We start from the raw sequence: 25,162 nt of genomic DNA, 5'->3' as shown, positions 1-25,162 counted from the left end.
AGAAAAATCTCTGAACTACATGAAAGAAAACAACATTAGAAAAAAAGTGGGGCTGTGGAACTGCTGTAAAGGAAATTGTTTACCCATATGACTAATTTCCCGCTTTCCCTTCTACAGGCCAGCCATGCTCATTGACTCATTTCCCTCCTTCCTTCCCTCCTCACTGATTACCTGCAAGTTCCTTACTCAGGAATAACTATGTTTTTGTTTACACTGATTGTTTACAGTAGGTAAATCCCACCTCCTTTTTTACTTGCCAGTTTTGAAACACAATTTACTGTAAACCATTGCCCCTTTGTTAAGCAGTAGCAGATATCAGAGCTTTGAAGATAGGTTTTCCATGGAGGAGACCTCAGTGATGCAATGTGCATTATCTACTTAGAGCAATACGCTACACACACTAGTCTTTCCATTGAAGTGGGCAAGAAAGTCACAGAGGCAAACTGGTTTTTCAGAAATTCCAGCTCACATACCAGTACCCTTGTCCCAGAAACTAACTCTGCATTCATAATTGACCCAAATGAGCAAAACGGAGGAAGAGGACCAACTATTGGCCACAGATGTTCCCAAACAAACCTGCACCATAAAATAAAGCAGTGCTTCTTCAAAAATCAAACACTTTAAGCTGTACATTCGGAAAATCCTGCACTCTTTCGAAACATGGAGCGCCTACGGACAAAATGCACTCTTTCGATACGAAATCAAAAGAACTGGGCACTGTTTTCAAAAGAATTCCTCCGATCCCATAAAGAAAGGTTACTCACCGTAGTAACGGTGGTTCTTCGAGATGTGTCCCCGTGGGTGCTCCACAATAGGTGTCGGGCTCGCCCGGCACCGCAGATCGGATCTTCCAAGCAGTTTCTGCCGGACCGCGCATGCGCTGGCACGCGCCGCTCCCTTGCGCGCTCCTGGCCACGTGCGCGATCCGGTCCCCGCCAGTTCCTCGACCAACCGCCTCGGATGCTCCTGCAAAATACAAACAGAGATCTGAAGCGGGGAGGATGGGCAGGTAGTGGAGCACCCATGGGGACACATCTCGAAGAACCACCGTTACTACGGTGAGTAACCTCTCTTTCTTCTTCGAGTGTCCCTGTGGGTGCTCCACAATAGGTGACTACCCAGCAGTAACCCAAGATAGGAGGTGGGTAATCGGATTATGTGCAGCTTGTCCCCGAGAGGACCGCTGTCGAGAGACGGGTATCCTCTTGGAATACCCTGTGAAGGGCGTAATGTTTGGCGAAGGTGTCATAGGATGACCAGGTCGCCGCTCTGCAAATGTCTTTTAGCGCAACGCCCTTGAAAAAGGCTGTTGATGCCGCCACCGCCCTAGTGGAATGAGCCCTGGGCGTGGCCAGTAAAGGAGTCTTTTTGAGTTCGTAGCACATTTTTATGCAGGATACGATGTGCTTCGAGATTCTCTGCGAAGAGAGACCTTCTCCTTTCGATTTGGGAGCGAGAGAGACTAGGAGTCTATCCGTTTTCCGGAAGGACTTGGTCCTGTCTACATAGAAGGCTAGTGCCCTCCTCACGTTCAGGAGGTGTAGGCGCGCCTCTTTGTTAGAGTTATGAGGCTTTGGATAAAACGAGGGTAAAACAATAGGTTCTTTAATGTGAAACTCAGAAGAAACCTTGGGAACAAAGGCTGGATGCAGCCGTATGGTTACCGCCTCCTTGGAAAAAACAGTGCAGGGTGGCGTTGCCATAACTGCCGCAAGCTCGCTCACCCTGCGAGCTGACGTAATTGCGAGAAGAAAGGTTGTCTTTATCGTAAGGAGGCGGAGGGAAACCGTGGCCAAGGGCTCGAACGGTGGTCCCGTTAGCGCGTTAAGCACCAGGTCCAAGTTCCACGAAGGTGGAAGCACATTCCGAGGGGGGTATAGGTTTACCGACCCTTTGAGGAACCTGGTTACCATGGGATGGGCAAACACCGTGTGCCCTTTCTCCTCGTGTCTGAACGCCAAAATGGCGGCAACGTGGACCTTTAATGAGGATAGTGAGAGTCCTCCTCTCTTGAGGTCCAGTAAATACTCTAATATTACAGGTATAGGCACCGAAAGGGGGGCCAGCTGTTTGGTAGAACACCAAGCCGTGAAGCGAGTCCATTTCTGCTTGTAGATCTTCCTGGTGGAAGTCCTCCTGCTACTTTCTAGGACTTGTTGCACTTCCTCTGTGCATGTGCTCTCTAGGGAGCTGAGCCATGGATTAACCACGCTTGTAGTCGCAGGCCTTGGGGGTGCAGATGCACTATGGACCCCTGGGCTTGTGTGAGCAGATCCGGCGCCACCGGAAGAGGCATCGGTGGACGGTCCGACATGCGCAGGAGTAGGGGGAACCATTACTGTCGATCCCACGTTGGGACTATCAGGATCATTCGGGCTCCTTCCCTCCTGGCTTCCTGCAAGACTTTGTGGATCAGCACTGTGGGAGGAAAAGCGTAAAGCAGGGGGCCCCTCCACGAGATCGCGAACGCGTCCCCCAGGCACCCCCATCCCAGTCCTGCCCTGGAGCAGAATCGTGGGCACTTCTTGTTGTGTTGAGTGGCAAACAGGTCTATCTGGGGAAAACCCCATGCGTGGAAAATGGGTCATAGCAGATTGGGACGGATCTGCCACTCGTGCGTCAGTGCAAAACGCCTGCTCAGCTGGTCTGCCTTCACATTGTGAGCGCCTGGTAAGTACGAGGCTTTCAAGGTTATATTGTTGGCGATGCACCAGTTCCATAACCGGACTGCTTCCGCACATAAGGCACGGGACCGAGCTCCTCCTTGCCGGTTTATATAAAACATGGTGGAGGTATTGTCTGTACTGATCCCGACGACTTTGCCTTGTATATGGTCTCTAAAGTGTCTGCAGGCATTGAACACTGCTCTGAGCTCCAGTATATTTATGTGCAGTGACTGCTCCGTGGAGGACCACAGCCCTTGAGTCACCTCTTCGCCCATGTGTGCTCCCCACCCTATGAGGGAGGCATCTGTAGTAAGAAAAACCGATATTTGTGGTGGGTGGAAGGGTACCCCTGTTAGCAAGTTCTTGGGTTTACCCACCATTGCAGGGATTTGCGCACCTCTGCTGTGGGCGACACCACCCTGTGAACAGTGTGTGCTGCCGGTTTGTATACACTCGCCAGCCAGTGCTGCATGCTGCGCATGTGTAACCTGGCGTTCTGTACTACGAACGTCGCCGCTGCCATGTGGCCCAGCAGCTGTAAGCACGTCAGGACCGGCACCGTAGGGCTGAAGGTGATGACCTGCACGAGGAAGCCGATGGCCCGGAAGCGAGTCTCTGGTAGATATACTCTCGCTGTAATAGAATTTACACGTGCCCCTATGAACTCTATGTCCTGTGTGGGGTCTATCTTTGATTTTGCCAGATTGATAACCAGGCCGAGCGAAGAGAACGTGCCAAGGTCTTGGTGAAGACTCTGGGGGCCGAGGAGAGGCCAAACGGTAGGACCTTGTATTGAAAATGTTCTTTGCCTACCATGAACCGGAGGAATCGCCGGTGAGCCGGATGGATAGTTATGTGAAAATATGCGTCTTGTAAATCGAGGACTGCGAACCAATCTCCATCGTCCAGTGCCGTAAGGATGGAGGCGATTGTGATCATCCGATAGCGTTGCTTGCGCAGGTACCGGCTGAGGCCTCAAAGATCTAAGATGGGCCTCCAGCCTCCTGTCTTTTTCTCCATGAGGAAGTACCTCGAGTAGAACCCTTTTCCTTGCACTTGCTCCGGCACTCTTTCCACTGCCCCTATGAGCATGAGATGGTCTACCTCCTGCTTGAGCCTCGCTACGTGGGAGGCCTCCTGGAGGTGGGGCCTGGGTGGAGGTCGTGGCGGTGGGAGCGACTGGAAGGGGATGGCGTGCGCCGTGGCTATGATCTCCAGCACCCATTTGTCTGTGGTGATCCTTTGCCACTGGTCGTAGAATGGTCAGAGGCGATGGTGGAATAGCCGCTTCAGATGACCTTGTGCAATGGTAGTGATGGCGCAGCCCTAGATCTGTGTGTCAAACTTGTGGCCTTTGGCCCTGCCCCGAGGACGCACGGCTCTGTTGGGAACGTCGCCTGGGAGTTCTGTACTGCTGGTGCTGTTGATGTCGCCCTTGCTCGTAACCCCTGTGGTACTGGGGACGCTGTTGCTGGTACTGGTACCGTCTTTGTTGAGGGTAGTACTTTTTCTTTCTGTATGGAGGGGTGTAAATCCCCAGGGTCCTAAGTGTGGCTCTTGAATCTTTACTGGAATGAAGGACCGAGTCAGTTGATTCAGCAAACAGCTTCTGCGAGTCGAAGGGAAGATCGACTATCTTTGCCTGCAGATCCCTCGGTATACCCGAAGTCTGGAGCCAGGACTCCCTTCGCATCACCACTGCGGTAGCTGTGGAACGTGCTGCTGTGTCCGCAACATCCAGGGAGATCTGAACTCCCGTCCTCGAGGCCGCGTAGCCTTCTTGCACGATGGCCTTGAGCACCGGTTTCTTGTCCTCTGGAAGCAAGTCCATGAGGGAGGTTAACCTAGTGTAGTTGTCAAAATTATGGTTCGCTAAATGCGCTGCGTAATTTGCCATTCGCAACAGTAGAGTGGAGGAGGAGTAGACCTTTCTGCCGAACAGCTCTAGCTTCTTGGCATCCTTGTCTGTTCCCCCTGTCCTGAATTGAGATGTCTTTGATCTTTGTTGCGACGACTCCACCACCAAGGAATTTGGTTGTGGGTGGCTGAACAGGAACTCCATGCCCTTCGCCGGCACGAAGTATTTCTTATCCGCTCTCTTGTGGACAGGCGGAATAGTTGCAGGGGTCTGCCATATCGTAGTGGCAGACTCCAAGATTGCTTCATCAAGCGGTATTGCTATTTTGGAGGAGGCCGGAGGTCTCAGATTTTTGAGGAGCTTATGGTGTTTCTCTTGCACCTCTGCTGTCTGGATGCCTTGCGTGAAGGCCACCCTCTTAAACAGCTCTTGAAACTGTTTGAGATCGTCCGGAGGATGGACATCCCCCGGGGCCGCAGCCTCGTCTGGGGAGGAGAGCAAGGAACCACTGGGGTACGCCTCTCTGGACCCTTCCGGTTCCTGTTGGTGATGGTACACCCTCTCGCTAGAGGCTTGCGAGGGAAAATCTCGGGGTTCCATAACCAGTTCCCCCTGAGATACTTGAGTCTCTTTCCCCGTTCGCGATTGCCCTCGGGGATACGAGATCGTCTGTAGGGATCTTTCCCTCGTAGATTGCTGGTGGTGTCTATGCCCCGCGTGATAGGGGTGACCATGGCAGTATAGGCACTGTTCTTGGGAAGGTGACCTAGAGCACTCCCTTGGTGCATACCCTCTGTGTCTGGGGGAGCAAGATCGTCGAGAGATCTGGGACACTGAAGAGAGCGATTTTGGATAGTATTCCAGCGGCTCAAACCCCAGGAAGGGTGAAGGTGGTCCCAGCCAGGGCGAGGCTGGTTGTAAAAATGGAAACGGGGGCTCCGGGTAGGCTAGGGGGGACCCCTGCCTTCTGGTTGGAGTCTGCAGCATAAGCGGAGGGCTGAAACAAAGCAACTCCGCAGCCCTGTCTGGAGAGGGGCTGCGGTACCTCGTTTTGTGTGCAGTCTTCCCCCTCCCTTGAGGACGTAACTCCGCCCCCTGGTGTGTAGGGGATCTCTGCCCCGTCCGCGCCGTGCTCGGCACGCTCATGGGCGGTGCCGCACGTGCGGTGTCCTCCGGTGCCTGCAGGCTGCGTGCCTGCGCGCTCTGCACCGCCGGTTCCCCGGGGGTCGGTGCCGCTGCTTGCAGTGCCGCCGGTACCGGCGCTTGTTTAGCCGCCACCCTGCCTGCGGTGTGGGGCGGCTGTTTGATTATCGGAGGCTGAGCCACTTCCACGTGGCTCTCCGTGCCGCTGCCGATCAGATGTTGCTGCGGCTGGGGGCTGCGCGCTCCTCCCGTCCCGCTCGCTGTTGCTGCCGGCAGGGATCAGGCTGGGGAGGCTTTCCTCCGTTTTTGCGCTGATGGGGTGAGGGAGGCGGCTTTCATTTTATGGGCCCCGGAGGGTCCCTCCTGCTGCGGCCGCTCCGGCACGTCTGGCTGGAGGGCCTTGTCGAAGAGCAGCATGTTAAGCCGCATCTCCCTGTCCTTCCTTGCTCTGGCTGTTAGTTTTGCACAGAAGGAGCATTTCAGCGTGACATGGGACTCCCCCAGGCACCTTATGCATTGACTGTGCCCATCAGACGCTGGCATTGTCTCTCGGCAGGACTCACACTTCTTAAATCCTGAAGAGGACATTGTTGGTGAGTCTTTCAGTTGTTAACGGGTACTTAGCACCTTCTCTGTGCTGTTTTTCCCCTTCTCCGATGGCCTGCCACGGCAGGAGGGCTGATGGCCCTAGGCTCCTGGCCTCCGGTGTTCCGCTTGTTACTGGGACTGGACTGAATGCCGTCCCGCTTTTTTTTTTTTGAAAATAACAACTGGCTAACTTGCAGTAGCCTAAGAACTTGAAAACTTTAAAGAAAAAACAGTTAAAACCATTGAATACGCTAACTTGGCCTTAGCCTAGTTCGGATTCCGTCCGCAGCCGACGGCAGTTAAGAGGACCTGGCGGGGACCGGATCGCGCACGTGGCCAGGAGTGTGCAAGGGAGCGGCGCATGCCGGCGCATGCGCGGTCTGGCAGAAACTGCTTGGAAGATCCGATCTGCGGCGCCGGGCGAGCCCGACACCTATTGTGGAGCACCCACGGGGACACTCGAAGAGGAATAGACTCTTTCAAAAGGAAACGTGTAGATGCTGTGTGGGCTGCTCTTTCAAAAGGGCAGTCCTCCATGGCACCAGCCAGCTGGCACATGCAGACGCCCCGGCCAGCAGTAGCTGAGTCTGACTGCGTTTAAAGCTGTATGGACCCAGACACTCTGTGGCAGGAAGCTGACAGCGTGCTAGGAGCAGCCGTAGCACAAGCTCCTGCAGCATGCCCTCATTGCAGCCGCAGAGCAGCAACTGGCATGGATGGCCAGCAGCCAGCCACCCCAGGAGACCCAGGGTCCCCTCTCAGAACCCTCACAGGGCTCACAGCGCTCCAGGCAGCCCCTGAAAAACAAGGGCACCCTAATGAACCGAGCCTGAGCTGAGAGATCTGCTCAGGCTCTGGAAGGAGAAGGAGGTGCTTGAGCAGATGGGGGTGAAGAGGTGGAATGCAGGTGCTTTCACTCACCTGGCAAAGGGTTGTCTGCCTGAGGCCAACCTGTCCGCACCCCAGACCAAGTATGCAGCAAAGTGAAGGAGCAGTGGCAGGGATACACCCAGACCCAGTTTCTGCCAGACACTCAGGAGCAGGTCCCATGACCTGCCCCTATTCCAAGGAGCTCCATTGCCTCCTGGGGCCTAGGGACAGCTCCCCCCAACCCTTTGTCCTCGACACAGTGGCGGATGAACTGCACCCTGAGGATGAGGAGGAGTCCACTCCTGCACAACACCCCATGCACCCGGAGCCAGAGGCTGCCACCTAGGTCTTGAACGAGGAAGGGGACCTGGTGATAAGGGTTCCCATCCCGGTCATTGAGCTGGGCGATGGGCAGCCAGGCATCACCAGACTGTGGTGAGGGACCCTCAGGTAAGTACCTGGCAAGGAACACACCCTGGCCTGTAGGACGGGGGCAGCGCAGCCACCAGTGACCCACCCACATGCCCAGTAGACCTGGGCCGGACACAGCACAGGTGGCCGTGGCTCCCAGAATACCATAACAGCCACCAGCAACATCCAGCACCCACTCCTCTGGATGGCGCTGTGAGTTGCATGCATGAGGAGTGGCGGATGACGACGGACCACGGCCGAGGACAGCCCCTTATTGCAAGGACCCTTGTGGCAAGTGAGATACCCCATGGCCACCTGTGGCTGGACGGGGGCAGGTGCCTGCCTGGGGAGAGGGGGCCATGGCCCTCGTACCATAACATGAGACTGATTGCGTCCTCCTCTACATCCCTGCAGCCACGCCACAGGAGGGCTGGGAGAGCCCTGACCCATTCATGGCCCTAGACAGCTCGGCAGAGAAAGGGGGCCACTGACCACCCCCGGCTGCACCACGAGAGGCCCACAGCAGGAGGGCAAGACGGCAGGCTGGTGAGGATGATGCCACCCATTGCCAGACAGAGCTGGCAGAGCAGTGCCTCTGCATGGACAAGGCACACCATGCATGGCGGAGGGCTGCATGGGTGACATGCTGGGCCGCCTGCAGAGACGTCCGTGGTCCAACAGGAGCACTCAGGGCTCCTGGACCACCTGGTCCCCACACCCCCGGCCGAGCCCCCCTTGCCCCTGCCCCTGCTGTGTCTGTCCCCACAATGTCCTACCTCCCCGTACTGAATGCCCCTTACCAGCCCTGTTGGAGACTCCGGACCAGGGGTGGGAGAGGAACCTGGTGCCAATGTGGCTCGCGGCCATCAACCCCCACCCCGGAGTAGTGCCCCCTCCCCTTCCATGTTGAGATCCCCCCTTTTCCCTCCAGGCTGAGGTCCCTCCCTTCCCCCCTCAGATGCTCTGTCTCCTCCTTGCCCAGACCCCTCATTGTAAATAGTTTGCCCCTGCTCCCTGCTGTAGCTAGTTTTGTTGCAGTATTATTAGACCTCATGAAGTTGATAGTGAAAGCTAAAGTTTTATTTTTGCATCAGCCCTGTGTCCCATGTTCCTGTTAGTGGGGGTGGTGGAGGGTGTATCTGTATGTGTGAATGTTTGTGGGATGGTGAGGAGTGTATGTGCAGGGGCCTCCAAGGTGTGCTGTGGGTGGACAGTCCCCATAGCCCATGTGTGAAGGCCTCCCAGAGGGCCTCCCTAATGCAGCTCCTGTCCTGCTGGGCCTGGCAGGTCAGGGCAGGGACTGGCTGTTCAGGGGCGGGGGTCAGACTCAGCCAGCCACCGCTGGGGGGATGCCTCGCCCTTTCCTTCCACAACGTTGCAGAGGACACAGCAGGTGCCCACCCCCTGCGGGATGTTCTGGAGGCCAACTTTGTCTCAGGGTGGGGGTGAGCCAGTGGCAGAGTTCTTTGAAGGTCCACCTGCTCATGCGGTAGTTTTGCACCCACCTGGAATCATTCCAGTCTCCCACCACCAGCTGCTCCCACCAGTCCATGCTGCTGGGGTGGCTCCAGAGATGGCGGGGTGCTCGGGGGCGGAAGGGGGTTGGATCCAGGCTTGAGGGGCTCCAGAGCCCCAGTGAGAGGGGTTGCCCACAAGAGGAGGTGGAGGGTGGCCATGAGCACTGTGGTCAACTGACAGAGCACGGAGCCAAGTATGGCCAGCTCAACGAGGAGGAGCTGCTGCTGGATGTCCATGGGAATGGATTTCAGGCACCGTCAGACTCTGCAGGGTTTGTGACAGCTCTGCAGGTCTCAGTGTTTGCGGGGCAAAGATGCTTGGGAGAAGCCCTTTAAGGGAGCAGCTGGCTGCGGGGCCTGGAAGGGCTTGTCTACCACGCTACCCCCTCTGCAGTGTTTCCAGGGCCGTTCTTTCAAAAGGGTGCCTGCAGAGCTGTGTGGACGCCCTCTTTTGAAAGAGCAGGCAAGTCTTTCGAAGGGGTAAATTGCAAGTTTGATCTGCTTTTTCTGTGCAGATGCATACTTTCGAAAGGCAAACAGTGGTTTTCAAAAGATTACCTTCCAAAAGCGTGCTGTAGTGTAGACATAGCCTTATTGCGCACTACAAAAAAAACCCTTACAAAGCTGTGTAACCATGTCATTTTGTGACACCCATCAGTACAAAATATATGCTATTTATACAATATTTGGGGCCATAGCATTAGGAAGGAAAAAACAAAAGGGTTACTTTTCTTCTCAACAAGTCTTCCTTTCAGCAGTTTGGCTGCCCCTTCTTCCCTCTTTCACTTCAATTTCACTATTTGTTTTAAAATATTACTAACAACATGGGAGTAGTTTCTATTAATTTAGTACATCACTATACCCTTGCCAATAAGGTATTCCCACTTTCAAGTTTATTTGATGGGAAGATCTCAATTATTAGACCTGTAGTTTATTCATCCCAGGATAGTTATTAATTCATAAACATTTAAATTATCAGCATTGTGATGCTTTATTATATTACAATATCAAGCAATGGCCTCACCTACATTAAACAACTATCGTCTTAGGAACAACTAAGATTGCAAAATGACAAAGTTCCTGCTCCAGAAGTCTAGAATTACTAGGTATAAGTGTCACTGTAACTTAAAAAATACCATATTATTTCTGAGTCTTAATAACCTAGTCACAAACACACATAAATTTGGCACTCCTCCACCCCCTGGCCCACCACCCTGCAGTTCCATTTTACTGTATGAACACATAGGCACAAAAAGCACTTGTGCCAAAGAACTGAAAATAAAAGACATTATATTAAACTAATTATTAAAAGCCTACTTCTGAGAAATATATTTTTAGCCTTTAACATCTTAAATCTAAGGACCAGCAATAAAATATTTAAATTACCTACATCACAGATTTTAAAAATACAAATATCCCTCATTCCAAATAAGCAAAAATATGCATCAAATTATAAAGCTATTCTTTTATTAGCACATATCAGAACCCACCTTTAACCTTTTAATTTTACTATTTCATCAGAATTCAAGAGACTGCACTTAAAACTGCCTTTGTGAGGCAGTCAAGTTACATGACCAACTGTTTGCCAAGTGCAAATTCATGTATAATTTTGACAATAAAATTCGATTTTTGATCTATTATTCTTAAGCAACAGTGTTCAATTTCCCATAAAGGCATTGTAAATCAAAAACAAAACAGCAGGGAACAGTGTAAATCATTATATTATATTATTCTTACAAAGCACAGGGAAATCTATCAGATACACCAATATGAACAATGCATAATAGGCTCCCTTCTTCTCTCACAACAAAGAGCACAATGAAAGATAAAAACGTACTGTATGCATTGTACTCACTTACAAGTAAATGTTCAAAAAATATAACTACATAAGGCCCCTATCCCTGTGCTATCTGAGTATCTAGGTCATGTTACCCTTTTCAAAATGCAGTTATTGGATAAATCCTTCCACCCAAAAGTTAGATGTATCACTTTTTTTTTTTTTTTAAATTGTTATATTTATACATTTTTCAAAAAGTAAACTGCATGACTGTTCATTTAATTTGTTCCACTTCTTTGAATTCAAGATAAAGGATATTGTACCTGTAAATGTTTTACTATATTTACAACTTCTCTGGTTGAATAAGGATAGTTAATAATTCCTTGATCAGCCAAGCTTCTCAGTTCTCCAAAAGCAGCCACCAGTTTCTGAAGGATTGGCTCAGGAACACGTGGACCATATTGTCTAAGCATGGCCAGTTCAGACTGTGGTTTGGGATTATCAACTGCATGGCAGCTAAAAATATCACCTATAATAAAAAGAAAAAAATACATATATATACACACACACACAGAGGCCGTGTCTACACTAGCCCCAAACTTCAAAATGGCCATACAAATGGCCATTTCGAAGTTTACTAATGAAGCACTGAAATACATATTCAGTGCTTCATTAGCATGCGGGTGGCCGCGGCACTTCGAAATTGACTTGGCTCGCCCCGACGGGGCTCCTTTTCGAAAGGACCCCACCTACTTCGAAGTCCCCTTATTCCCATGAGCAGATAGGAATAAGGGGACTTTGAAGTAGGCAGGGTCCTTTCGAAAAGGAGCCCCATCGGGACGAGCTGCGTGGCGGCGAGCCGCGTCAATTTCGAAGTGCCACAGCTGCCAGCATGCTAATAAGGCGCTGAATATGTATTTCAGCGCTTCATTAGTAAACTTCGAAATGGCCATTTGCCTGGCCATTTCGAAGTTTGGGGCTAGTGTAGACATAGCCAGAGAGAGAGAGAGAGAGAGAGCGCGAGAGAGAGCATGAATTTAAGCCTTTATAAAAAAGATTTAATAAAATACTTAAATCTTACACAGTATTCCACCAAATATAGTTGAAAAACCCTGAAAGCTGTCACAAAATACTGAGCACCCGCCCACTGAAAAATCAGGTCACTTGAAGTCATCTCATGTTGGTCACACAAAAATGAGGCATTCACAAATCACTATACACCTTTGAAAACACAAAATTTTAAATCACTTTTCCTGAATAAAGAATCTGAAAACTGAACTAGAAATAAGACAAGACTGGGGGGCATGGGGTTGTAAGGGGGTGGCGATAAACAGGTACCTCTGACCTTGCACCACAGTTCCCCTGAAAGGAAAACTTCTTCATGAATTTCTGTTTTAAGCACTCTGCAGATGACTGCTATCTCCACAAATGCCTGGCTGGCTGTTTAACTGTTAGCATCCAATGAAAGGCCCCAGGGGGTAGCTTTTTACAAAGCTTGTCCACTATCACCATCCCTCAGTCAACAAAGTGGAATGGACAGTAAACTTCAGTACACAGATCATTTCTGAAGGCCCATGGAAACTAGACCGGATCAATTTGGCCACCATGTAGCAAGTCTTTCCTTGAACTCTTGAAGAGAATGAAAAAAAGAGATCTATTATCCTGTTTCTAGCCTTTCTAAATGAACTTTAAATGTGCTTCTGAAGTCAAAGAGATAAGCCGTTTTCCCTTCCTGGTTCAGAATTGGGAAAATCATAAGGGAAATGTTTACATGAACAGGAGCAAGCTTTTTGGCAAAAACTTGGACAAGTAGAAAGGGCCAACTTGGTACTACAAAGAACCAATACTGGCAGCTGCAGGAAAGTACAGAGAATTCTACTATTGTTTTGGCTAAGGACATCATATCTAGAAATTACTGTCAACAATAAGCAGCACAAATTGGCTGACTGAAGACTGGCTGGTCCCAGGAAAGGAAGGAGTTGCATCTGCTCGGTGCTAGCACATATTCTCCCAATTATTAAGGTGGGCTCCCAGTACTGAAACACAAAGGAAAAAGAGCCTCAGAGAAAAAGCCCTTAGGAGGTACTCTCTTAAAGGAATACAGGACAATCCTTAGGCCTTGAAGCAGGAGAAACTGAAAGACAAAAAGTAATGTCCTCAGAAAGCTCTACCCCATAGTGTGATCAGAAATAGTTTTGTTCTTTTTGCTTATATAGGCAAACAGCACTTATCTAACCCCAGGTATGCAACACCCCATTTAAACCGACACCGTCTGAGGCAGTGTGAGATGAAACGGAATGGTGGATAATCAGGGGGGTTTGATAATCTCCCTCAGCACCACACAGCCCAGTCTGGGCAGCCAGCAGCCCCACAGGGGATGGGTCGGGCTTCCAGCCTAGGGCTAGCACCATCTGACTGCCCAGAGCATCACAGGCTGCCCATCCAGGGAGCTGGCTAGGGGAGACGGAGCTGGGGCAACCCGCCTCACTCACCAGGGCTCTACGCCCTGGGGCTGGCGACAGCTCCACTCCCCAGCCACTGGGGGGAGCTAGCAGCCCGCCTCAGACTGGTGGGGGCTGCCCGCCTGTGGCAACTTGGGCTCCATGCTCCATCCGCCAGGGCTCTCCTACCCTGGGCTGGCTGGGGCTCCAGCCCTCGGATCAGCCAGGGTTCAGTGCCCTGGGACCAGCAGTGGCTGCGCACCTAGGGAGCTATTCCCCCATGGCTGGCATCCTGCAGCCCACCCGAGCGATCCAACACCCATAATTTCTGAAGGGGCCCTGGCAGCACCCCTCTCCATCCCCCTGCTCCCCCATTATCCATCATTCGGTCCTGACTATGTTGGATTACTGGGGTTTTACCATATTTGGGAAATGAAAGTGTCACAGAAATGGACTGGGGACAAGATATGGTTTTACAAGAGGGTTGAACAGAAGATCACAAAACCTGAGGAAAATCACTTTTATAAGACATGCAAGGCATCAAGGAGCTACATGAGTAGTGGAGAAAGATCAGTTCTTTCGGGAGTGCTCTGATCCAAACCTCAGAGGCTTAGGGCATAGTGATCAAAACCAACTAGTGGGTCCTGCTAATGGAAATCTTCTCATGAAAGAAGAGCAATTTTGAGCACTAGAAAGGGCATCAAAAGGCAGAACTAAGCTTTAGCTAGCGTTTCTTGGGTAGTGTCCATGTGAGCAGGAGGAGAAGAAATAGTTACCCTGGGAAAGTTCTGTGGAATGGTAAAGATATCCTGAGCGAGCGTTGCTGGGTAAATTTCAATAGAACAGGTCTACACAGTGCCTTTTTTGTAAAAAGAGATGGTACTCGGCCAACTCTCCACCCTTACACCCCAGTCAATCCTGTGGCAGGGGCTGCCAACGTGCCAGTACTCAGTACCAGCAAGTACCAGCACAAAAAATGCACAGGATCTACAACTCCATTAGGGCAGCATTACATTGCTCTTGAGGATCACTTCCCTGGAAGAGTCTTGAATTGCCCATGCCCACCATAAATATGTGGAACTTACTTATCCTGTCGATCCCAAACAGGGTCATGTTTGAAGCAATGAGCATCCTGCATTGAACTTGGAAGCAGTCGATTCAGAGATTTTCTTACCACCCCAGCCACCCTTTGCTTCCTTATACCATGAGATGAAGTAAAACAAAGAAAGCCAGTGTTCTCCCACACTCAACCTCATTTTGTGTACCTGACTTACAGTGCTCCCATTTAATACAAATGACTTACCTAGTGTGCCAAAAAAGTCATTGCCCAAAAAGGGAAATCCCGGTCTATTTGCTAGAACTATCATCCTAAAATCAGGATGAATTACTATTACATTTTCTCTCCCATCTACGTTAGCAGGATCTGCAAAAACAGATGTTTTAAAATGTTTTCAATTTGCAATTTATGAACCAAACACAAGAAATGTGCACATCTTCAAAAAAGCACCAAGGGCTTTATCAGCATGCTGCTCTGCTATGACAGCTCTAGGCACTTGCTTATAATTATTTTGTTTCATAAAGTGCTGGACTTTAACCCTAGACAAATAATTTGTTCCAAGTTCAATGATGAATTGAGTATCTCAGGACCAGAACTACTTGTGCCTTTAGTAAACCTTGTGGGAGACGTCTGGTAGAGGAAATATCCATGAGAAACCCCTTGTTGAGATTTCCACACACTGTCTTGTGTGCCCCGTGCAAGGAGAAGAGATCTGGTGCTTGTCCTCATAGAAAAAACTGCATCCACAAACTTGAAGATGCTGGCAATCTGTAGGCAGGACTACACTGCAAATAAGAGGTAGATCTAAGCTTCAAAATTTGAGTTACATTAGTAGTGTAAATCGATGTAGCTTAGATCTACTTATAGTGGGCCCCATGCCGCAGGCGGCTGACAGAAAAACTTTCCTGTCAACTCCCCTTACTCGTCTTGTTCTGCTGGAGTTGACCGCTGATCACTCTCTTGTCAATTTAGTGGGTCTTTATTAGATTTGCTAAATCGACCGGCAGTGGATCAGTCACTGCAGCATCAATCCATTCCGTAGTGGAGACAAGCTCTGCGAGGAGCCAGAGCCACATGTACAGAAAATGTGCAAACTGCCTTAGGCTGAGCTTCTCCATCAGCTCCTTGGCAGCATACCTGCATTGATACCACAGGAGTCTTCTCATGATTACATAATCAAGATATTAATTTAAGCAGCCAAACACTATTCCTCTTAAATGACACTCTTGAGATTTGTGGTTATGCAGCACAATTTTAGTTTTGAATCATTTGAACACTGAATAATTACTTCATTCACAATTGTATCAGTGCTCTCAATCTGTATAAGAGAAAGAGAACACCTCCATTTTCACCACACATAACATAGTATTGACTAACTGCACATACACTTCAAATACAGTCCCGCTCTGACAAGTAATTGTAAAACTTGCAAAATATTTCATTTTTTCCTCTAATGATTAACATGATGAAGTTTTAATGATGACATTTCCTGAGCATACAACTAAAACAGCAAAAATAACACTCCTCCGCAACCAACAACAATAGCAATAACAAAAGCCACACACACAATGATTTTTGCTAACTGCCAGCCCTGAAAAAAACTGGGATCCAAAACCTTAAGAGACAGGTATCTTCAGAAACCTTAAGATATCAGTGACTAAAATATGCTCTAGGCAATAGTACTGCACAGATGTAACCAAAGGCACTTGGACAAATGCTTCCTTATTACTGGAAGTGATGAAGATAGAGCTCATTTTAATTTGGTTGCCAAGTAGGAAAAACCTCTTTTTTCCCTCCTAAAATGACAAATTTTCCATAACAGTAACTGACATACTTAACATTGTGTCCCACAGACAAGTTTATGGAGTTATTCTGCAGAGAAGTACCAAACTTAATACTCTTTAATTGCTAACTTTTGCACAGCAAACATTTTTTTTCCAACCACTAAGCCCTTTCGAAGCTATGGCTCAGTAAAAACAATTACTGCAATATGGCAACACACTATGTCTTACCAAAGGCTATAAAAGCAACTTACTGGCAATAAGGCGCCTTCCATCTGACAGAACCATTTCTCCATTTTCCACAAGAGTTTTTAAAATACAGGTAACGTTTGTAGGTGCTTTGTCTGCCTCATCGATAACCAGAATATGCCCCAACTTGACTGCTTTCACCTAAAAGACAGAAGAAATTAACTTTCATACAAACACACACAACTGCAGTACTGATTTCTCAGTTCCTTGTGGTAACAACTTGCATCTGACCTCTGTTAGTTAACACAGAAAAACAAAAAAAGCAGTAAGCGACTACTAACGTAACAATATTAAAGCAGTGATAAACCGTTGTTTAATAAACTACAGAAACAAAAGGCACTAGTAATACCAAAAAGAAAGGTTACTCGCTGTAGTAACGGTGGTTCTTCGAGATGTGTCCCTGTGGGTGCTCCACATTAGGTGTCGGGCTCGCCCGGCGCCGCAGATCGGATCTTCCAAGCAGTTTATGCCAGACCGCGCATGCGCCAGTGCGCGCCGCTCCCTTGCGCGCTCCTGGCCACGTGCGCGATCCGGTCCCCGCCAGTTCCTTGACCAACCACCTCGGATGCTCCTGCAAAATACTAAACAGAGATCCGAAGCGGGGAGGATGGGCGGGTGGTGGAGCACCCACGGGGACACATCTCGAAGAACCACCGTTACTAAGCTGAGTAACCTCTCTTTCTTCTTCGAGTGTCCCCGTGGGTGCTCCACATTAGGTGACTACCCAGCAGTAACCCAAGATAGGAGGTGGGTAATCGGATTATGTGCAGCTTGTCCCCGAGAGGACCGCTGTCGAGAGACGGGTATCCTCTTGGAATACCCTGTGAAGGGCGTAATGTTTGGCGAAGGTGTCATAGGATGACCAGCTCGCCGCTCTGCAAATGTCTTTTAGCGCAACGCCCTTGAAAAAGGCTGTTGATGCCGCCACCGCCCTAGTGGAATGAGCCCTGGGCGTGGCCAGTAAAGGAGTCTTTTTGAGTTCGTAGCACATTTTTATGCAGGACACGATGTGCTTCGAGATTCTCTGCGAAGAGAGACCTTCTCCTTTCGATTTGGGAGCGAGAGAGACTAGGAGTCTATCCGTTTTCCGGAAGGACTTGGTCCTGTCTATATAGAAGACTAGCGCCCTCCTCACGTCCAGGAGGTGTAGGCGTGCCTCTTTGTTAGAGTTATGAGGCTTTGGATAAAACAAGGGGAAAACAATAGGTTCGTTAATATGAAAGTCAGAAGAAACTTTAGGAGCAAAGGCTGGATGCAGCCGTATGGTTACCGCCTCCTTGGAAAAAACAGTGCAGGGTGGCGTTGCCATAACTGCTGCAAGCTCGCTCACCCTGTGAGCTGACGTGATTGTGAGAAGAAAGGTCGTCTTTATCGTAAGGAGGCGGAGGGAAACCATGGCCAAAGGCTCTAACGGTGGTCCCGTTAGCGCGTTAAGCACCAGGTCCAAGTTCCACGAAGGTGGAAGCGGTTTCCGAGGGGGGTATAGGTTTACCAAGCCTTTGAGGAACCTGGTAATCATGGGATGGGCAAACACCGTGTGCCCTTCCTCTTCGTGTCTGAATGCCGAAATGGCGGCAAGGTGGACCTTTAACGAGGGTAGTGAGAGTCCTCCTCTCTTGAGGTCCAGTAAATACTCTAATATTACAGGTATAGGCACCGAAAAGGGGGCTAGCTGTTTAGTAGAACACCATGCCGTGAAGCGAGTCCATTTCTGCTTGTAGGTCTTCCTGGTGGAAGTCCTCCTGCTACTTTCTAGGACTTGTTGCACTTCCTCCATACATGTGCTCTCTAGGGAGCTGAGCCATGGATTAACCACGCTTGTAGTCGCAGGCCTTGGGGGTGCGGATGCACTATGGACCCCTGGGCTTGCGTGAGCAGATCCGGTGCCACCGGAAGGGGCATTGGTGGACGGTCCGACATGCGCAGGAGTAGGAGGAACCATTGCTGTCGATCCCACGTGGGGACTATCAGGATCATTCGGGCTCCTTCCCTCCTGGCTTTCTGCAAGACTTTGTGGATCAGCACTGTGGGAAGAAAAGCGTAAAGCAGGGGGCCCCTCCAGGAAATCGCGAATGCGTCCCCCGGGACCCCCGTCCCAGTCCAGCCCTGGAGCAGAATCGTGGGCACTTCTTGTCGTGTTGAGTGGCAAACAGGTCTATCTGGGGAAAACCCAATGTGTGAAAAATCGGTCGTAGCAGATCGGGACGGATCTGCCACTCGTGCGTGAGTGCGAAACACCTGCTCAGCTGGTCTGCCTTCACACTGTGAGTGCCTGGTAAGTACGAGGCTTTCAAGGTTATATTGTTGGCGATGCACCAGTTCCACAACCGGACTGCTTCCGCACATAAGGCACAGGACCGAGCTCCTCCTTGCCGATTTATATAAAACATGGTGGAGGTATTGTCTGTACTGATCCCGACGACTTTGCCTTGTATATGGTCTCGAAAGTGTCTGCAGGCGTTGAACACTGCTCTGAGCTCCAGTATATTTATGTGCAGTGACTGCTCCGTGGAGGACCACAGCCCTTGCGTCACCTCTTCGCCCATGTGTGCTCCCCACCCTATGAGGGACGCATCTGTAGTAAGAAAAACCGATATTTGTGGTTGGTGGAAGGGTACCCCTGTTAGCAAGTTCTTGGGGTTTACCCACCATTGCAGGGATTTGCGCACCTCTGTTGTGAGCGACACCACCCCATGAACGGTGTGTGCTGCCGGTTTGTATACGCTCGCCAGCCAGTGCTGCATGCTGCGCATGTGTAACCTGGCGTTCTGTACTACGAACGTTGCTGCTGCCATGTGGCCCAGCAGCTGTAAGCACGTCAGAACTGGCACCGTAGGGCTGAAGGTGATGACTTGCACGAGGGAGCCAATGGCCCGAAAGCGTGTCTCTGGTAGATACACTCTCGCTGTAATAGAATTTATGTGTGCCCCTATGAACTCTATGTCCTGTGTGGGGTCTATCTTTGATTTTGCCAGATTGATAACCAGGCCGAGCGAAGAGAACGTGCCTGCTGTGACGCGTATCATGCGTAGTACCTCCTCCTTCGAGGCCCCTTTGAGTAGGCAGTCGTCCAGATACGGGAATATAAATACCCCGTCTGTGCAGGTAGGCTGACACCACTGCCAACGTCTTGGTGAAGACTCTGGGGGCCGAGGAGAGGCCAAACGGTAGGACCTTGTATTGAAAATGTTCTTTGCCTATCATGAACCGGAGGAATCGTCAGTGAGCCGGATGGATAGTTATGTGAAAATACGTGTCTTGTAAGTCGAGGGCTGCAAACCAATGTCCATCGTCTAGCGCCGTAAGGATGGAGGCGATTGTGATCATCCGAAAGCGTTGCTTGCGCAGGTACAGGTTGAGGCCTCGAAGATCTAAGATGGGCCTCCAGTCTCCTGTCTTTTTCTCCGTGAGGAAGTACCTCGAGTAGAACCCTTTCCCTTGCAGTTGCTCCGGCACTCTTTCCACTGCCCCTATGAGCATGAGATGGTCTACCTCCTGCTTGAGCCTTGCTACGTGGGAGGCCTCCTGGAGGTGGGGCCTGGGTGGAGGTCGTGGCGGTGGGAGCGACTGGAAGGGGATGGCGTACCCCGTGGCTATGATCTCCAGCACCCATTTGTCTGTGGTGATCCTTTGCCACTGGTCGTAGAATGGTCGGCGGCGACGGTGGAATAACCGCTTTGGATGACCTTGTGCAATGGTAGTGATGGCGCAGCCCTGGATCTGTGTGTCAAACTTGTGGCCTTTGGCCCTGCCCCGAGGACGCACGGCTCTGTTGGGAACGTCGCCTGGGAGTTCTGTACTGCTGGTGCTGTTGATGTCGCCCTTGCTCGTAACCCCTGTGGTACTGGGGACGCTGTTGCTGGTACTGGTACCGTCTTTGTTGAGGGTAGTACTTTTTCTTTCTGTATGGAGGGGTGTAAATCCCCAGGGTCCTAAGTGTGGCTCTTGAATCTTTACTGGAATGAAAGACCGAGTCAGTTGATTCAGCAAACAGCTTCTGCGAGTCGAAGAGAAGATCGACTATCTTTGCCTGCAGATCCCTCGGTATACCCGAAGTCTGGAGCTAGGACTCCCTTCGCATCACCACTGCCGTAGCTGTGGAGTGTGCTGCTGTGTCCGCAACATCCAGGGCAATCTGAACTCCCGTCCTTGAGGCCACGTAGCCTTCTTGTACGATGGCCTTGAGCACCGGTTTCTTGTCCTCTGGAAGCGAGTCCATGAGGGAGGTTAACCTAGTGTAGTTGTCGAAATTGTGGTTCGCTAGATGCGCTGCGTAATTTGCCATTCGCAACAGTAGTGTGGAGGAGGAGAAGACCTTTCTGCCGAACAGCTCTAGCTTGTTGGCATCTTTGTCCGTTCCCCCTGTCTTGAATTGAGATGTCTTTGATCTTTGTTGCGACGACTCTACCACCAAGGAATTTGGTTGTGGGTGGCTGAACAGGAACTCCATGCCCTTCGCCGGCATGAAGTATTTCTTGTCCACTCTCTTGTGGACAGGCGGAATAGTCGCAGGGGTCTGCCATATCATAGCGGCGGACTCCAAGATTGCTTCGTCAAGCAGTATTGCTATTTTGGAGGAGGCCGGAGGGCTCAGATTTTTGAGGAGCTTATGGTGTTTCTCTTGCACCTCTGCTGTCTGGATGCCTTGCGTGAAGGCCACCCTTTTAAACAGCTCTTGAAACTGTTTGAGATCGTCCGGAAGATGGACGTCCCCCGGGGTCGTAGCCTCGTCCGGGGAGGAGAGCGAGGAACCACTAGGATACGCCTCTCTAGACCCTTCTGGTTCCTGTTGGTGATGGTACATCCGCTCGCTGGAAGCTTGCAAGGGAAAATCTTGGGGTTCCATAACCAGTTCCCCCTGAGATACTTGAGTCTCTGTCCCCGTTCGCGATTGCCCTCGGGGATACGGGACCGTCTGTGGGGATCTTTCCCTGGTAGACTGCCGGTGGTGTCTACGCCCCGCGTGATAGGGACGACCATGGCAGCATGGGCATGGTTCTTGGGAAGGTGATCTGGACCACTCCCTTGGTGCATACCCACTGCATCTGGGGGAGCGAGATCGTCGAGAGACCTGGGACACTGGAGAGAGCGATTTGTGATAGTTCTCCAGCGGCTCAAACCCCAAGAAGGGTGAAGGTGGTCCCAGCCAGGGTGAGGCTGGTTGTAAAAATGGAGACGGGGGCTCCGGGTAGGCTAGCGGGGACCCCTGCCTTCTAGTTGGAGTCTGCAGCATGAGCGGAGGGCTGAGAGAAAGCAACTCTGCAGCCCTGTCTGGAGAGGGGCTGTGGTGCCTTGTTTTCTGTGCAGTCGTCCCCCTCCCTTGAGGGGGCGGCTCCGCCCCCTGACGTGCAGGGGATCTAGGTCCCGTCCGCACCGCACTCGGCATGCTCATGGGCGGTGTCCTCCGGTGCCTGCGCGCTCTGCACCGCCGGTTCCCCAGGGGTCGGTGCCGCTGCCTGCGGTGCCGCTGGTACCGGCGCTTGTTTAGCCGCCGCCCTGCCTGCGGTGCGGGGCGGCTGTTTGATCATCGGAGGCTGAGCCGCCTCCACGTGGCTCTCTGTGCCGCCGCCGATCAGCTGTTGCTGCGGCTGGGGGCTGCGCGCTCCTCCCGTCCCGCTCGCTGTTGCTGCCGGCAGGGATCGGGTTGGGGAGACTTTCCTCCGTTTTTGCGCTGATGGGGTGAGGGAGGCGGCTTTCCTTTTATGGGCCCTGGAGTGTCCCTCCTGCTGCAGCCGCTCCGGCACGTCTGGCTGGATGGCCTTGTCGAATAGCAGCATGTTAAGCCGCATCTCTCTGTCCTTCCTTGCTCTGGCTGTTAATTTTGCACAGAAGGAGCATTTCTGCGTGACATGGGACTCCCCAAGGCACCTTATACAGTGACTGTGCCCATCAGACGCTGGCATTGCCTCTCGGCAAGACTCACATTTCTTGAATCCTGAAGACGACATTGTTGGTGAGTCCTTTAGTTGTTAATGGGGTACTTAGCACCTTCTCTGTGCTGTTTTCCCACTCTCAGATAGCCTGCCGTGGCAGGAGGGCTAATGGCCCTAGGCTCCTGGCCTCCGGTGCTCCGCTTGTTACTAGGACTGGACTGAATGCCGTCCCGCTTGTTGTTTCTTGTTTTTTTTTTTGTTTTTTTTTTGAAAATAACAACTAGCTAACTTAACAATAGACTAAGAACTTCAAAACTTTAAAGAAAACAGCTAAAACCATTGAATACGCTAACTTGGCCATAGCCTAGTCGGATTCCGTCTGCAGCCGACGGCGGTTAAGAGGCACTGGCGGGGACCGGATCGCGCACGTGGCCAGGAGCGCGCAAGGGAGCGGAGCGCACTGGCGCATGCGCAGTCCGGCAGAAACTGCTTGGAAGATCTGATCTGCGGCGCCGGGCAAGCCCGACACCTAATGTGGAGCACCCACGGGGACACTCGAAGAAGAAAGTGTGTTTTCCTTACAGCTGTCAATCACCGATAACACAAATAACCATGATAAATCAGAAGTTTAATTGAAAAGTTAAACAATAATGGAACACCAATTGAAATGTATTGTATTTTTTCATGTTTTTCTACATTTTCAAATATATTGATTTCAATTACAACATAGAATACAAAGTGCTCACTTTTATAGTATTATTTTCATTACAAATATTTTAACTGCAAAGGAGATAAACAAAAAAAATAGTATTTTTCAATTCACTTCATGCAAATGCAGTAGTGCTATCTCTTTATTAAATGTGCAATTTAAAACTATAGATTTTTAGTTACCTAACTGCATTCAAAACACAAGAATGTAAAACTTTAGAGCCTACCAGTCTAATCAGTTCTACTTCTTGTTCAGCCAATCGCTAAGACAAACACATTTGTTTATATTTACAGGAGTTAATGCTGCTCCCTTCTTATTTACGTCACCTGAAAGTGAGAGCACGTGTTCGCATGGCACTTTTGTAGCTGGCACTGCAAGGTATTAACATGCCAAAAATGTTAAACATTTGTATGCCCCTTCACGCTTTGGCTATTATTCCAGAGGACATGTGTCCGTACTGATGACACTCATTAAAACAATAATGCATTAATTAATGTGCATACACAAACACAGCAATTTGAATTAAAACATACTTTAGTTGTGTATGAACCCGTTTTGTTTTCCTTTGCATTTTTAATTAAAAATAGGTAAATTATACATCAAAGCCACAATTTCCAAAATTGGATGCCTAAAGTTAGACTCCTAAATCCATGTTCCGGCACTTAAATCAGTGGTCTGAACTCTCAGCAGCTCTCACTAACTTCCATTATCCTTCCAGATGGTGAACGAAAACTGTAGAGTGTTCAGCATTTTGAAAAACTGACTGCTGATGTTGGTGTTTGAACAGGAGGCTCCCATGTAAACAAAAAAAATCTTAACATATATTATTGATGACTCGCCTCTGGATTCTGTCTAGCTAATGGAGTTCATGTAGGGCAAATACTGCTGGAAAAGGCAGCCTCATCTATCACAGCAGAAGCTAAACTCAGTATATGGCACAACATACAGAAACCACAAGATTCTCTTGCATATGTGCACACAACATGCCTGTTGATGGTCTGTGTACAAATGGAAAAGGCTTTGCCAACATGCAATGCAATGGAGTGCAGGAAGGAGAAGCAACAGGTGGTAGTGAAACTAGGAGGGGATTCTACAGGAGGATGAAGAGATGCAACAGCCCTGGGGTGAGGTGAAGCTGACATGACAGGCAAGAGTTATTCTGGTAGAGCAGAACTGGGTGGAACGGGGTACTGGAGGTGGTCAGGATTGGAGGTAAGGTCTGAGGCAAACTGAAGCTAACACAAGCAGTCTGGGCCCTGATTGCTTGGGAGGATGGTGCAGAAGGCAGTACAGGGTTTAGAGAGTAGGGCATAAGTGTTAGGAGGCTGATTCACTGGTTATATAGGATGTGTGTCTAGAAGTTGAAAGAGAGACATGGGAAAATTTCAGTGCATCAGCATATCAGGAGTATCAAGTAATTCCAGAGTTAAATAATATGTTCCTTTTCTTTACACCAGGACCCCAGAATAATACACTGACTGGATTGTGTCACAGGAAATATATGCGAAATGATCAGTAAGTTGTCCAAAACTGCCATTGTCTTGCTACTTTGGATTCTTGCTTCTGAATGATAATATTCTTGTGAAAAATTACAGCACCCAGACCACATGAATAATAATATTATAGCTTAGCCCAGAATTCCCTGGCATTTCAGGAGGCGCCAATATATTTTTAGCGTAATTTTATAAAGGAAAATAGATTTTCAAATCTACAAACATAGCTTAACTACTGACCAGTGGCGAGTCTTCATATGTAATACGTCCATCCTTAACAGAAGGCTGCAGAGTAAGGCTCTGTACAGTGGTATCCCTGAAATTAAAAAAGAAAAGAATTGGAAACATCAAAAATAAAACTGACCAATAATTACAAACTTAAAGGAAAAAACTAAACTGAAAGCCCTATTTGGAATCAATATTGTGGAACTTTCACTCCTGTAAGACGGAAAGCAATGATAACGGCAAAGTCCACGCACCTTGAGCCAACGATACCCAGAGTGCAGAAATTCATGTAGCCAGCCTACAGGGTTGAGTGTCACTGAGATGTCATGCATGACATTTTCAATTCAATTCAATTCAAATTTCAATTAAATTATACTAAGCCCTTGATTCAACAGACCCTGATTTAATGGAAGTCAGAAATAATGGATGCTGTCTACCCCACCCCACCCCAAATAAATGACAGCAACTGTCCGGAGCCACTTGAGCTGGAGCTGCCATCACCCC

The 25,162-nt window shown here is 49.8% G+C and overlaps 1 protein-coding gene across 6 annotated transcripts in view; it reads right to left on the bottom strand.

The window, feature by feature from the left end:
• VWA8 (von Willebrand factor A domain containing 8) overlaps nucleotides 1-25,162 on the bottom strand; it is a 279,042-nt gene that overhangs the window by 84,929 nt on the left and 168,951 nt on the right. For all 6 annotated transcript variants that reach the window (XM_074988426.1, XM_074988442.1, XM_074988464.1 and 3 more), the window contains exons 22-25: nucleotides 24,674-24,749; nucleotides 16,364-16,499; nucleotides 14,575-14,694; nucleotides 11,154-11,359 (exon numbers count right to left, since the gene is read on the bottom strand). In XM_074988426.1, coding sequence (XP_074844527.1) covers nucleotides 11,154-11,359; nucleotides 14,575-14,694; nucleotides 16,364-16,499; nucleotides 24,674-24,749 — 538 coding nt within the window. The remainder of the gene's footprint in view (nucleotides 1-11,153; nucleotides 11,360-14,574; nucleotides 14,695-16,363; nucleotides 16,500-24,673; nucleotides 24,750-25,162) is intronic.

The sequence above is a fragment of the Carettochelys insculpta genome, chromosome 1, assembly GCF_033958435.1.
Source record: "Carettochelys insculpta isolate YL-2023 chromosome 1, ASM3395843v1, whole genome shotgun sequence".
Lineage (NCBI taxonomy): Eukaryota > Metazoa > Chordata > Testudines > Carettochelyidae > Carettochelys > Carettochelys insculpta.
This window is presented reverse-complemented; position numbering and strand designations above follow the sequence as displayed.